The sequence below is a fragment of the Silurus aristotelis genome (assembly GCF_946808225.1).
Source record: "Silurus aristotelis genome assembly, chromosome: 8".
NCBI lineage: Eukaryota > Metazoa > Chordata > Actinopteri > Siluriformes > Siluridae > Silurus > Silurus aristotelis.
This window is the reverse complement of record NC_139581.1, coordinates 16,124,233-16,139,483: the sequence shown is the minus strand read 5'-3', so window position 1 is coordinate 16,139,483 and position 15,251 is coordinate 16,124,233. Positions and strand designations below refer to the sequence as shown.

The following is a 15,251-nucleotide window of genomic DNA, read 5'->3' as shown; positions in this document are numbered from 1 at the left end:
CACGTCTTAAGTTTGCCAATGACCATTTGGATGATCCAAAGAAGTCATGGGAGAAAGTCATGTGGTCAGATGAGACCAAAATAGAACTTTTGGGTCATAATTCCACTAAACGTGTTTGGAGGAAGAAAAATGATGAGTACCACCCCAAGAACACCATCCCTACTGTGAAGCATGGGGGTGGTAGCATCATGCTTTGGGGGTGTTTTTCTGCACATGGGACAGGGCGACTGCACTGTATTAAGGAGAGGATGACCGGGGCCATGTATTGCGAGATTTTGGGGAACAACCTCCTTCTATCAGTAAGAGCATTGAAGATGGGTCGAAGCTGGGTCTTCCAACATGACAATGACCTGAAGCACACAGCCAGGATAACCAAGGAGTGGCTCTGTAAGAAGCATATCAAGGTTCTGGCGTCGTCTAGCCAGTCTCCAGACCTAAACCCAATGGAGAATCTTTGGAGGGAGCTCAAAATCCTTGTTTCTCAGCGACAGGCCAGAAACCTGACTGATCTAGAGAAGATCTGTGTGGAGGAGTGGGCCAAAATCCCTCCTTCAGTGTGTGCAAACCTGGTGAAAAACTACAGGAAACGTTTGACCTCTGTAATTGCAAACAAAGGCTACTGTACCAAATATCAACATTAATATTAACTTTCTCAGGTGTTCAAATACTTATTTGCAGCTGTATCATACAAATAAATAGTTAAAAAATCATACATTGTGATTTCTGGATTTTTTTTTTTTTAGATTATGTCTCTCACAGTGGACATGCACCTACGATGACAATTTTAGACCCCTCCATGATTTCTAAGTGGGAGAACTTGCAAAATAGCAGGGTGTTCAAATACTTATTTTCTCACTGTAGTTGATAACGGCTCATCTAAAACTGCACAAAACAAACTGCTAGACTGTTTGCTGTAAGACTATTGTCAACTCAAAACTGCCTATTATTGCGTTGGTCTAAAATTTCACCAGATTGTAGTCAGGTTCGATGGAGACGCTAATGAATTGTGTTTGAGGCTAGATCATGGTTAATGTTGTCTTAATTAATATTAGGACTGCTGTAACAGCATAAAGTCAATTAAAATAATTTAATTTCTCACCATTATCATATTAGCTTGTAGTGTCATGTAATGATGGTCAGAGAAGCAAGTGAATGTGCAGAACCTTTATAATATAGGGCAAATATATACAACTATCAAAGCAAAGCTAAACAGTGGCTGATGGGAAGGGTAGTCTGTTGGTATAATCTTGAGATGTAGTTAGCAAGCATTCGGATTTGAAAATATTAAATATAAAAGTCTAAAATATTTTTTATGAATTTTATGGGAAAAGTTATACAATTGAAAGAAATAAAGGGTTACATTTTATACCAGTAAACTAAAGTAGTCCTGAACACTGAATTTCTTTTGTATATGAATTAAGATATAGATCAAAAAGGTAACCAATGTTTACACACACACACACACACACACACACACACACACACACACACACACACACACACACACACACACACACACACACACACACGCTTAAATTGCATGTTCATTTGATTTGTATAAGGACATATGATTTATTGCCAAACTGCTTAAACATCAGCCTCTGGTGAATATTATGAACTGTTTAGGTTAGCAATGCCAGCTGGTTGTTTTAGTGTTTTGGGCTCAGGGCTTGTGCTGTGTGGATTAAAGTTGGCAGGATTGGACAGAGAAAATGCTATGAGACTGGCAAAAATGTTTCTGTTCTGTGATTATAGGCTCTTGTTTGGTGATGATCTTTGGCATTAATTGGCTCAAAACTAATTAAAGTGAGACAAATGGCAAGTGTGTGTGTGTGTGTGTGTGTGTGTGTGGCATGGGGGACAAGAATCTTTTGCAAAAAGCCCAGAAATATTTAGTTTGGAGGATAGGGGTGAAGATTATATGAGGATAACATGTGAGATGCAGTAAACATAAGGATATCTGCACTTTCATTACAAACAAACAAATAAATACATAGAAATGATGTGAAACTAAAAGAACCAATCTATTTCCTTTGGGCTATAGGATGAAAATTGTGTTCAGGTTTAGGTGTACATGTGGCACTAATTAGCTGCATTAATAATTAAGTCCTGCATTAATAAGTACGTCCTCACAAGGATAGTAAGACACATATTGTGTGTGTGTGTGTGTGTGTGTGTGTGTGTGAGAGAGAGAGAGAGAGAGAGAGAGAGAGAGAGAGAGAGAGAGAGAGACAATTGCTCTTAAAGGCAGCGACTATAAACACAAAAAAAAAAATCCTTAAGATTTGTTTGTTTCTCTCCAGTGTCTGGGCTTCGGTCCCTCCGCTCTTTGCGCGCGCGTGCGTGGATGTTGCGCGTGTGTGTAGATGCTGCGTGTGCGTGTGTGTGTGCGTGTTTGGATCTCGGATGGCCATCAGTCGGCTGGTGTGCAGCAGCATCACTCTCTTTCTTGTTTCCATCCAGTGCGCAAACACACCGATGTCGCGCCCTATAACAGCGTCTTACTGTCTCCTGTCTCAAACCGGAAGAGAGCAAGTGGAGCGGACATCTCCTCTAAGACACAGCTTTTTTTTTAACTTGGTGTTTAGTGTTTTGGGTTTGGGTGCTGGATTGTCGTGTTTGGTCTGAAAGCTGTTTTTTTTCTAATGGATCATCGGTGAGACTCCTAAAGTTTATTAGGAGAGCAGGGCGTGATGTTGAGTTGGAGTTGAACCTCATCGGCTCATGGCTCATTTTTGGACCTTTCTGGATCTGGTTCTATATAGAAAAAAAAATCAAATCTTTTCGGACTGCAGGATGCGTGTGTGCGCTGCTCTGCTCTCGATGTGTGTGCAGGAGCTGACAGGAGGAGAGTAGATCCAGCATCAGAGTAGATTCCCCGCATTAACATTCAGCCTGAACTCTCTCGCCTGCTGTGGGACTTTTCAGCGCGGACGGAGGTGGTCACACACACACACACACACACACACACACACCAATGCCTTCAGTCGACATCCAGCGAAAATTGCATGGCTTCCTATCGCATCCAGAGTGAAAAATAACAATAAGAATCCCACCCGGACCGGAACGCAAGACTCAATGATCCCCAGAGGGGTTTAACGCGCAACACCACTTTTCCAACATGTTTAAACGGGGTAAGATTCATTTCTTTTGGGCTTTTTTCCCCCCACCCCCAGCACATCTGCTTTGTGATTAGAAGTTGCACCTGGTTGCAGGTGGTTTGTTAGTGTTTAATTAGGTCGAGACTGAAATCCAATGTCAATGGCGAAAATACTAATCAGAGCCTTCTTCAAGCGACAGACAAGTTTAGTGGCGCGTGCGGCTTGGAAAGTTGAATGGGTTTTGATGGGAATGACGGGATCTGGTGCATCCTTGTTGTGCAATCGTGCAGATTTAATATACAATAACACGGATCGTGTATATCCCTTTGATAATATTGCGCTTCTTCTTTTTCTTTTCTTTCGATATTAACCACGGGTGCCGCACTGCAGTTTTTATCAGTCGCTCCTCAATTCAAAGCTGCACGGCTCAGATGTCTTTCACTGGCTTTTTGACTTGTGTTTCAGAACAGCCATTAAAATGGAGAATGCATGGAGAATGCATGCGTATGCGTGTGTTTTAATAGACATATAACCTAATACTCTTCTTCTTCTTTATTTTTAAATGATCACATCCACACATGCAGACTTTCATAAATAAAACAACGGGCGCGTGCTTTTCACTGATTCTGCCATAACTGCGCTTCACAAACCGAGCTCGCGCTTCAGCCTCCATGTTGTGTTTTTGTTTTGAATAAATTTGTATAATAATTAATAAATATTATTTAAATCCTCCTGCTTCAGATAGCGGGGAATAAAACCGAACTTCAGACTTCTCCTTAGCGCGCTACATTTAGATTATAACAGGCTGTCTCTCAGGTTATGGCGCCGCTAACTTCACTCGGTCCGGAATGGATTAACCTGATTGGTTCCTTATTCTCACAACGTGATTGGCTGCGTTCAAAACCGCATACTCTTATACTACACAGTATAGTACTCGATCTATGATTTAGCTCCGCTTGGATTTGCTACTTAGTATGAAAGTACGAGTTTTTCCCCTCGTTGTTTTTTGAGTCGTGAGAACGAAGACACTCGTGAATTTATCAGAAATCCACCACAAAAGAGCAACACGTAAGCTCTTGCCGATATATACTCTCCATTTTATTAAGAATCCACCTTTTTTGTTGCTATTTTAAAATAATTAATCCTTTATTGTTGTAAGAAGAACCAAGTGTGTTTTGCGGCCCCACCCAGGCGCATGCGCATAAAGTTCCTGCCTTTGCGCTTACTCTTAACTTCACTGACATTACTCCTGTCAAACAACAAAAGGTTTTTAGTATGCAATTTATTTCATTGCATTTTTTTTTTACTTAATATTTTAATTGAATGCTGAATGAACAATAGTGACAACGATCATGCTTGTGGTGAGATTTTAGACTTTGGGATTGATGGAAACAAATACGTACCAACATGCTGAAAATGTGTTAAAAATGAAATCTGTAAAAAAATAAATAAAGCAAAATGAGTATAAAACGATCATTCTGCCCAGTAACCTGGAATAAGTCTGCAATTTAATATTCAATCCAATTCCCAAATCTCTGTTACCATATATACTGGTGCAATGAATATCATAGTATGAATTTTTCATATCTTTCCACTCTGATATGGATATATTGTGTTCGCCATTGAACCTTGATGCTCAGATCAATAAGAAAAGGTGAAATAATGCATTTATTTTTTTGTTTTGTTTCTATGCTTCCCTGCTGATGACAGTTTATTATTATACAGTATACTAGACACTTTAATATATATTAACATGATCTTTCCAGCAAGGCTGATGTTAAATGACTATCGCTAACTGCAACTATTCATCTCTTTCTCTTATTCTCTCTCACTCACTTTGACAGTACTCACAGAAAAAAGTACAAATGACATTTCAAAGGTGACATCAAATAATGACCTATTAAGGGCCTATTTCAACAGAGATGTTATATAAAAGCAGTCTCTGCGATGAGTATTTTTTTTATTCTTCTATGTAAATGTCACACTGCTGTGTGTGTGTGTGTGTGTGTGTGTGTGTGTGTGTGTGTGTGTGTGTGTGTGTGTGTGTGTTTGATCAGTAGACTACCCCTGACACTGTTATTGGGGCAGGGTTTATTTTAAGCCATGTGGCTGTAGCCTGTGTGTCAGGTCTGGGTGAGTGACTCTGTCGCAGCTGGGAGCTCCTGATCAGCACGCAGTGAAAGTGTCCCTACCCTGCCCACTCAGCCATGGTTAGATGTGTCAGTGCGTTGCAGTGTGACATTGGTGTTCATCATGGCAATGGGTGGTGGTGCATGTCCTTCTGCCCCGTACACTATCTTCTGTAAGAACCAAAAGGAAGTAGAGGAAGAACCAAATGGCGCCAATATGGCTCCATTAAACAACGTGTACTCCTGCTAGAAACAGTGGTGGCTCCAAAATCATGTCTTTTAATTACAAGGCACTTAGTGTTTTACTGGAGGGTACATTTATGGAGTGGAATCCCTGGGATATTAAATCCTGCAGCCTTCTTATCTAATCTATTTAATCTAACATTAGCTCATTTCCTTGGTGCATGATGCAGAAAATGAACCAGCAATCATGTGGTCATCGATGCAAAGCACCCCTGTGTCTGCTGCTTGGGTTTGATTACACTAATATTAGTTTGATGTAGATGCCTAAGCTGGAAATGAGGGGGCCTCTATTTGTTAAAACCAAAATTATTTTTGGATTCCAAGTGAATGCAAATTACTTTATGGGATAGGTGAAAAAAAAGGTCAATCACCTCAACCACCATGACTGTTTTAGTTATACAAAACACCTGTCCAACACTTTTCTTTATATGTTCTTACCCAACATTTGAATTGTTGGTTGGATTGTTCAGTGTTCTCTTCTCTCTCTCTCTCTCTCTCTCTCTCTCTCTCTCTCTCTCTCTCTCTCTCTCTCTCTCTCTCTCTCTCTCTCTCTCTCTCTCTCTCGTAAAGCCTCTCCATTAACATCCTGATTAGATTTAGGTCAGGTGACTGAGAAAGTCATTATATTATAGACAGCTTTAAGGAGGATTTTTTGGGGGTAATTGAAAGCCAAGACCATAACATGCAATTTACAATTAAGGCCAGAAGTTAACATTTGTCTATGCAATCTCAAAAACTGATAGTCGAATGAGCATCTGTTTTAACAATAGTCTCAAGTCTCAAAGATGAACAAACAGCCAAAAACATTTTTTTTTATCAAGTTCTATAACCCCATAGTTGGAAAAGGCACTCACCCAAAGGAAAGCCCCTACCCCAAGACCAGCATAAAAAAGCCAGACTGCATGTTATCACCAGTCATTTGGATCAGCAGTATATAAAGTAGGAATAGGGTGAGGTTTTTAATCTGAAAAACACTATCCCAGCTGTGAAGCATGGAGGTGGCAGCATCATGTTGTGGAAATTGCTAGAAAAAGGGCCTAGTACACTCTAGAAAACAGAGCATCACAAGGATAGAGGAATATGATGAAATACTAAAGCAACAATTTAAGACATCAGCCAGAATGTAAAAAAAACCCCAAACTGGTCACAACTGGGGCTTCCAGCAGGACAATGACCCTACATTGTGCCAAAGTGGCTTAAAGATAACATAGAAAAAATATTGCAGTAGCGATCACAAAGCTTTACCCTGAATACCATTTGTACTCAACTGAAAACACAACTTGCAAACACCTCGTCATTTATTGTTTTTAAGAGACATGTGCATTTTTTTTTCTTTCGCAGCAAACAAGGAAAAGGCAAAAAACACAAAAGAATTGTACAGTGAATGACTGGAAGAAAGTTCTGTGGACAAATGAGTCCAAATTTGAGATTTTTGGCTTTAACAAAATAATTTATATAAGATAGCAAACAGTAGAGAAGATGATAGAAGACCAGACTGCCTCACACCCACAGTCAAAAATGGTGGTGGAAGCCAATTGGGTTGAGGTTGTTTTGGAACAGGGAGGGTTTCAGACTTATTTGGGGTAAGGGGGAATACTAAACCAACAATTGTACCATTTCATACTTCATCACAATGCAAATTGACTGTGGCTAATTAGAGCAAACTTCACCATTTAACAAGACAATGACCCAAATCATTTGTCCAAGCTCTGTAAGCATTATTTAAAGAGCATTATTATAGAGCAAACAGTCATCTGAAGTGTTTATCTATCTAGGAATTGCCTCTTCAGTCACTGCACTTAAATCCTATTGAACTGCTCTTGCATGAACTGGATTGCAAGGCCAGAAAATAATATCCAACTAGTAAAGAACACTTTTAGAGTTGCACAAGAGGCATGGCAAAGCTAAATGTTTAGAGAAAATAACTCACCAGATCCCAAGAGTTTGCAAAGCTGTTATTCATAGGGGATTTTTGAATGAAAAGAAAGTTTATCTTAATTTAATTTTATTTCATTCATTAATTTCATTTGTACATTTGTTTGGCCAAAGTATATCTTCATACTGTTAAATTACCTAGTTTGTTGGATATTAACAAAAGGAATGTGAAAAGGAATCAAAGCCTTTGACAGACACAATAACTGAGCAAAAGTGGCCCATAATCCTGCCTCAGTTAAACCAGTCCTGTCAGGTGGAATGGGCAAATGAGATAAAATAAAAACATTTAATAAATCTGTCTCTTTGTAACATTATTTTGAAATGACCTTTTGTGGAAATAAAGTACTGTATGTATCCAAATTGCCACTGTAATCAGCACAGAATAGTCAGAATGTCTTTCACTCAGGTATATGTGAGATTCTGTCCTTAGCTATATACATTATACAATATAATGGCTGTGCTATATATGATCATGCAGTCCATCAACCCTATAGTTAGATACACAAGCTTGAATGAATAAGAATTTTTTACATGCAACTTATACAGAGACATTTTTTCCTTTGTACAAGAGCTTTTTAAGGGCTAACAGTATATAAATTGCAGTGTGCTACTCCATACAATTTCACAGTTTTACCTTAGTGTCCTTCAGAGTAGATGTTTCATAATGTTCACTTTCAGAATATTGCATACATCAAGAATCCATTAGAAGCTATTTGTGCATTCCTTTACACTTTCGAGAACCCCTTTCCTTTACTCTTGGGTACATCATAACATCATAACCACCCCACCAAACAAAAACACACACACACACACACACACACACACACACACACACACACACTTAGGCACACTCAAAAACACACAGCTAATTAGGAAAAATGATTCACATAAATGATTAATGTAAAAGAAAATGGTACCACCCTTCTCTTAACCATACGATTTAACCACATGGCACATGGCATTCACATTAAGACTTAATAGACAGGAAGGAAGCAGACCAAGTGGCTCACAGACTGCACAGCATATTGCCTTAACTGCATTTCATTTAATATTGTCAAGGTTATTTGCCAATTCACTATTGTTATTATTGTTATTATGCTTATTGATTACGGGATAATAATAATAATACCAAACTGTATGATGATCTTTAAGGGTGTTATTGTCTTCAATCAAGTAATAAGCAATCAGTTAGTATAATAAGCAGCAGTGAATCGATTTTACATTTCCAGTAATTATAAAATGCATCATTATGTTCCACAACAATGGTAGTGTATAAAGTGCAAACAACAGATTTAGACATGCTAGCCATTGTTCATTCATGCACTCATATGTATTAAGGAAAAAGGCCGAACAAAGAAGACTTATAGCTTAGCTTTTCTGTCTGTCACACTGTATTTATCTCTGTTTCTTCCCAAAGAGCTCTTCTTTATACTTCATACCTATAAGTATGCACCCAAATCAGCCAGAGATACTGATTTAAACAGCTTGAATCTGCTTAACACCGCTGAACACCGTATTGGCCCAGGGACATACTCTAAAGGTTATAGGTATTTGAGGTGTAAGGGTTTATTTTACAGTCCTGGTAATAAGATTAAAGGGTACATCATAACTAATACATCTTCAGTAACATTGTGTATATTGTCTGACCGATTTTTTTTCTCAATTCATTCTTAAGATTAATTGGTTCAATATCTCAAACGTTGATTTTATTCATTTAAAAATTCGACTACAACACTAACAATATAACAGGCTCGCCTTGTACACCTCGTTCAAATCCGATCTCTAAGCCCTGACAAAAGGGAAAAGAGCAAAACTGAGTCATGATACATTCAAATCTTTTTGTTGAGAAATACACTCGACAAAATGAAGCAAAAACCAACAAATGTAAAGCGTTGTTGACTGTATAATTCACGTATGCTATTAAAATCTTGGAAGAAAATTAAATGTACAAAACAGATTTATAGAAATCAGGATGTAGCAAGCCTGGGATGAGAAAATTATGTGGGAGAAATCATTAACGAAACAGGTATATTTCTTTCTTTGATACGTTTTTAGGTTTCTACGGTGTTGAATATTCATGGGTGAGAGTTGACAAACACAGACATAGGTCAGAAGTTTTCCTTTTTTCCAAAGTTTATAAAAGTGCATAAATATATTTTATAATGGGAACATGAATCCAAAATGTTTGCATAGGGTTTCAAAAGAATGAATTCTGAGATGTGTTGCTATACACACTTTACACTTTAATGACACAAATAGTACAACCAACCAGACAATAAAGAAAAACAGATAAGATAGGAATGTAAGAACTTTACAGAAAGAATGGGCCATATGTAACCCTACCAGAAACTAAACTCAAAAGGAACCATGTTGTTTTCTGGGTGATTCCTGATAGTAGCTTTAAAACAATTAAGCTGTAAAACAATAAGACAAATAGTACTTAATGTATTATAACTATGTTCAATGAATATAAGTATAGCATACATTTAAATAAGCCTTTGGATAAGCACTAGGCCATGTTTATGATTACAACAGCACTACTTTCAAGGTACAAAATACATTTCCAGATAGAATTATCCAATGAATTCAGTGAATTAGTTGATCCCATGACCCACCAAATGTATATAATAACACAAACCTGTATGAGATTTTTTAATAAAAGTGCTAGGCTAGGAATCTTTAAACAAACATCCTAACAATTGTTCCAAATGTGAATGCTAGTAATTATATTGCCCAGTAAGCATATTGAACAGGCTTAACACACATTCTGTGGAGCAATTTGGACCTTGTATTTTCCCCTGCACAAAATTGGCCAGTTTAAATAGAATCATCTTGGTAAATTGAATCAAATTTTCCATCTCGATAATAGTTGAGTGCACAATCACTTTATTGTGAATAGATTCCTACTGATCTCAGACAGAGGTTTTATTTTTATACAAATATTACTGGCCCCGGTCATGTACGTATTCGCCTTTGCACATGAACGAAACTGCAGGTGACATTTGGATTTGGATTGTACCGCTTTAGTGCTCCAACAAACTCTTTTGTCAGAACCTAATGGTTCCAACGTTTTTATTGCTGCCGTAAAATCTCATGGGTAGGCAAAATATTATCGAAGTAATTTATTGCTATTTCAGTTTCACAGTATAGACCAAGTCCTTATTAATTTGATTATGCAGTTATTCAAAGATTTTAATGACTACATATTTGTTTAAATAAAATGTTGTTGTTTTCTGAATTCGCATTGCACTGCTCTAGACAGCTTAGCAATGCCTAGTTGTTTATCACACTTCCCTTCTGAGCTCCCATCACAGGTGTAATTATTAAACACTCCAATACCAATAATCATTGCAGCACAATTTAAATGAAGATTTCGCAGTTTCTATTCACATCATAATCAATTGAATAGAAACCTTGAGCAGATTAGATAACTACCTAATATATTAGCCTACCATTAAACTGTCACCGCATACACTTGATGAATGGCCAATTTCCTAATTTGTGCAAGAGAAGCATCATATCAAATGGGGTTTTTTGGTACAAAAGCAAGAAGAGATTATTTGAGTGGAGCCTTGTAGTTTTGTGTAAAAGCCGAGTCATTCTGCAGAAAGAGTCCTTGATATTGATTAAACAATTGCAGTAAAATTGAACAAAATTTAAAACAATGAACAGGAAAAGCCTAAAAATTCTGCCTAAATGTAAAAATGACTCGTAGTGATGTTTGTTAAGACGATATTAATTGAAAGATGAACTCTTTTCTAGAGTTTTCTGCCTATTATTGCACTCTGCATTCAAAATTGGTTTATGTGTATTACAAAATGTCTAAAGCCAGAGATAATGTTTTTTTTTTTAAATGACTTAAATTTGTATTTTATGGACTAAATCTAGCTGCAAGTGCACTTGTCACACATGTAAAAAGTGTTTTTCTTTATTTAATAGTTATATGAAATAAAATTATGATGAGAAACTTTTTAAATAAAATTTGCTGGCCATTGCTCCAGCAATTATATTTGCTAAATAAATAGATCTTTATAAACAATGTATACATTTGATCATATTTATTAACTGTTTGCAGTATTTGCATACTTGAAAATATTTTCAAAGCATTTTTGTGCTTAAATTGTACCTTATTTCAATCATATGACCAAATGAATTGAGTTTTCTAATTTGGGCTTTGTGTGATTCAGCCTGTCCATAAGTATTTGTTGTAATTGACTGTGCTGCCTATCACACAGATGAGCTTCATTTAGTGCTGATTGCGAAAAACATGTGTCAGAGCGCCCTGCATGCGGAGTACCTCATTTGTGAAGATGTTCTGAAGATCAAAATAGTGTTAGAGATGGGATATTATTATAGCCATCCCCCTCCTCTAATCTTTCTAGCTTTATTTGTTTCTATGAAGATCATTATAAAAAAATGGACACCTGACCATTAACTTACATGTGCTTGCTGAACATCCTGTTCCAGATTTAATCCCCTCTTTGCTGTTATAATAATCTCCATTCTTCTGAGAAAGCTTTTCACTAGATTTTGGAGAGTGGCTGTGGGGATTTGCTCAATCAGCCACAAGAGCATTAGTGAGGACAAGTACTGATGTCAGGTGAGAAGCTTTGGGGTTAAAGTCGGCATTACAATGTACCCCGTGGGGATTAAGCGTGGTTGAGGTCAGTGCTGCATGCAGGTCCCTTGAGTCATTTCCCTCCAACCTTGGCAACCATATAATCATGGAGCTTACTTTGTGTACAAGAATATTGTCATGCTGGAATAGGTTTGGATGTTTTAGGTCAGCGAATGGACCAAAATGCTACTGCATATATAGACATTCTACACAGTTGTTGGCTTCCAGTTTAATAAGACTAATTAGCAGCATGTTAGATGACATATAAATTATCATTGTGCAATTTTTTTAATGTACACAGCTCTTTCTGGAAAGATATTTCCAGCGCTATATAAAAGAGGATTAGCCAGAACTCCTGATTTATGCATTTCATGCCATTGCTGTCCAGGACCTCCCCAGTGGTCCAAATAGCATCTTTCTGTGCCCTTTAGCATCACCTGAAATTTCAGCACAAATTTCCTGGTTCTCTCTTTGGAGTGGAAATGAGATGCTGGATGGTCATTAGCAGATGGTAATGAGGTAAGCGTTACAAACAACCCTAAGCCCTGTTGGTTTTGCTAAAATTAATAATTAATCGCCAATTAAATGGCTAATTGCAGTGGAAAGGTCAATGTCAATGTGAAGGCCGCTGATGTCGAGTAGCAGGATGTGGAGAGAGACAGACAATGACATACCCTGTGTGCCTGTGTTGACAGGAATCCCGAGTGTTTTCATGTCACACTGATATGCCTGCCTGCCACAGCTGTGGGCCGTCAGTGCTGAGTGTGGGCTTTCTTTCCTACCCTCGGTCAGGTCATCTGCCTTTTTGGCCTTCCTCACTACGATTAGACTGGGGTTCAGGGAAGTTTGTGGATGAGTTTGCCAACATGTACATGTACAAAAGCCACAGAAAAGGGCAGTGATACAAATCTCAAAGTGTACATTATGCATTCAGAAAAACACACATATACACACACACACACACACACACACACACACACGGTTTGCTGATACATTCACATTCACTTTCTTTCTTTTCACATTCAGTCCTTTTCAGTGACACTCACTGCCTTCTGGAAGTGACCTTGAGTGTAGACACTCCTCATTACGATTCTTAATATCGCTCTTATATTCTACTCACACTAACCCCAGCTCTGAATTATTCAGATCCATGTAAGCTTAGCAAGGTCCAGTCTGCTGCATGTTTTATTTTCTATTCCCCCCAGATAGAACTTACTTTTTTTTGTGCACTCAGTTTTATTAAACTCTCAGCAGGGAGCTGACTTTAGATGTTCCAAACAGTGGGACTGTCTTCGTGTAAGAGGGCCATGAATGGTCTCGCATCTTTCTTTATCTCCTTGATGACCTACCCTTGTGCTCCTCTTGTTTACCACCATCCTGAAAACTAGTACATGGCTACTCTCTCTCTCTTTCTCTCTCTCTCTCTCTCTCTCTCTCTCTCTCTCTCTCTCTGCCCTCATTAATCAGACAGGATATTGTGACAGTGTGATCGGGATGGGATCTCGCTAACAGCCGGTGTTCCATTGTGAAGCTGAATGTTATCAGTGTTCTTTCTTTACTTGCTGTTTCAGACCTGGGGAGAGTTCAGCAGTCCTCTGTGTCTCCTGCAACGAGATTACAGCAGCTTAGAGATGCATGTGTTGAGAGGTCTGTACTCTCAATACAATCCCCACCTGAGTCTGAGCATCTCAATTAATAAACACTGATTATTTCACCCCCTCCTCCCTCCCCAGGTTAATATCTCCCAGCCAATCCTAGCAACCACCTGCAACCACACTGTGCAAATTTATGTATGGACATGCCTCTTTTTAATTACTTCAGCACCATGTCCTAAACTGTTTATTCACGCAAAACCAACGCACAACTACTTTCCTATGCATGTTAACAGTGTAGCCCGAATCACTGTAGAGGACATTATGTCGGTTTCAATTCATTGCACACAGGTAAAATGGAACAGTTATCTGTGTAGAATATTTGTTCAAGGCCTGTTCTCCATTCCCCAAATAAATATCTCACAAAAAAAAAAGAGAAATGCACCCATAAATGGATACACTCTTTAAAAAGGAGTTTTGTTCTGTGGAAAGGTCAGGAACATTGTCAAATACCAGGGCTGATTAGCCTTGCATATTTGTTCTAACTGCATTCACATTTGCTCTAATCCAAGTATGCAGTGCATGTGTGCATAATAGATCTTTTTTGTTTTTTCCTGATATTGTTTTCTGAATAAGAAGGATATCCTTGACATTTACTCACAGTTGTTTAGTATTGTACCGCACACACTGTCCCCCAAAGGATGTGTGATTAAGACTAAGAGGTCATGCTCCATTTTACGGATAGGTGACTGAGGAGCAACAGAATTCTGCTGCTTTTGTACCACATGGAAAAGTGTTTCCCATAAGAGTAATGCTTATGTGAGTGTCACCATTGCTAATTAGGGATAAACTTATAGGGGGCTAATTTATCATTTTTAAATGTATACTCCTAATATAATTATTCCTGCAAAGATGCTTCGTGACAATATCTTTTAGTTAAAAGTGCTTTACAAATAAAAATTAATTAAATTAAATCACTTAATGTGACTTGGCGAATATAAACACAGTGGAGGAGGAGAAGTGGAGAGTTGCCAGGGCTGCCAGGGTCATATATTTTCTCCAAATTGGTATATCTTAAAATACCCCATGCCAACTAAGGCCATGTTACATAGCAAATAATCTAATAAAAATCTAATACGTTTCAGTAAAAAAAGTTTTATGCATACAATCTGTTGGTCATGTACAGAAACATTACTACAGTAAGGTATACATGTTGTAAAGACTAGGAGGTAATCACTTATATATCAGAAATATGGGCATATTTTTAATTCTTGTATTCTATCTTAATAAGGTGTGATCTAATACTCTCCTTTGGCTAGTATGAATACAGAAAGCTAGTTAAACCCCAGAGGGACACCTTTTTTTTTTTTTTTAGAAAGGTTGAAAGCAGGGAAGTGTGCAGTTGTCCTAGAGTGTGGTGCAGCTCTGGTGGGTCGAGCAGGTGATTGGCAGCACACTTGAGGGTGCCTCTTCTCTTTGTGCTTTCCCAGTGAGTGGCATTTTTATCCTCTGATGAGCCACCTGCTGGGGTTGATTGGGACAGTGAGTGGCATCCAACTGTGAGCATTTAGTTCCAGCTCAGCATCTAGCACAGAGTTTTGCCTTTGTTTGGTTGCTTATATTGTTATATGCT

The 15,251-nt window shown here is 38.1% G+C and overlaps 1 protein-coding gene across 1 annotated transcript in view; it reads left to right on the top strand.

Moving 5' to 3' along the window:
- Nucleotides 1-15,251, top strand: part of rtn4rl1b (reticulon 4 receptor-like 1b) — a 172,177-nt gene that overhangs the window by 860 nt on the left and 156,066 nt on the right. Inside the window, exon 2 of the mRNA XM_083548701.1 lies at nt 862-3,134. Coding sequence (XP_083404827.1) covers nt 3,122-3,134 — 13 coding nt within the window. The 5' untranslated portion in view covers nt 862-3,121. The remainder of the gene's footprint in view (nt 1-861; nt 3,135-15,251) is intronic.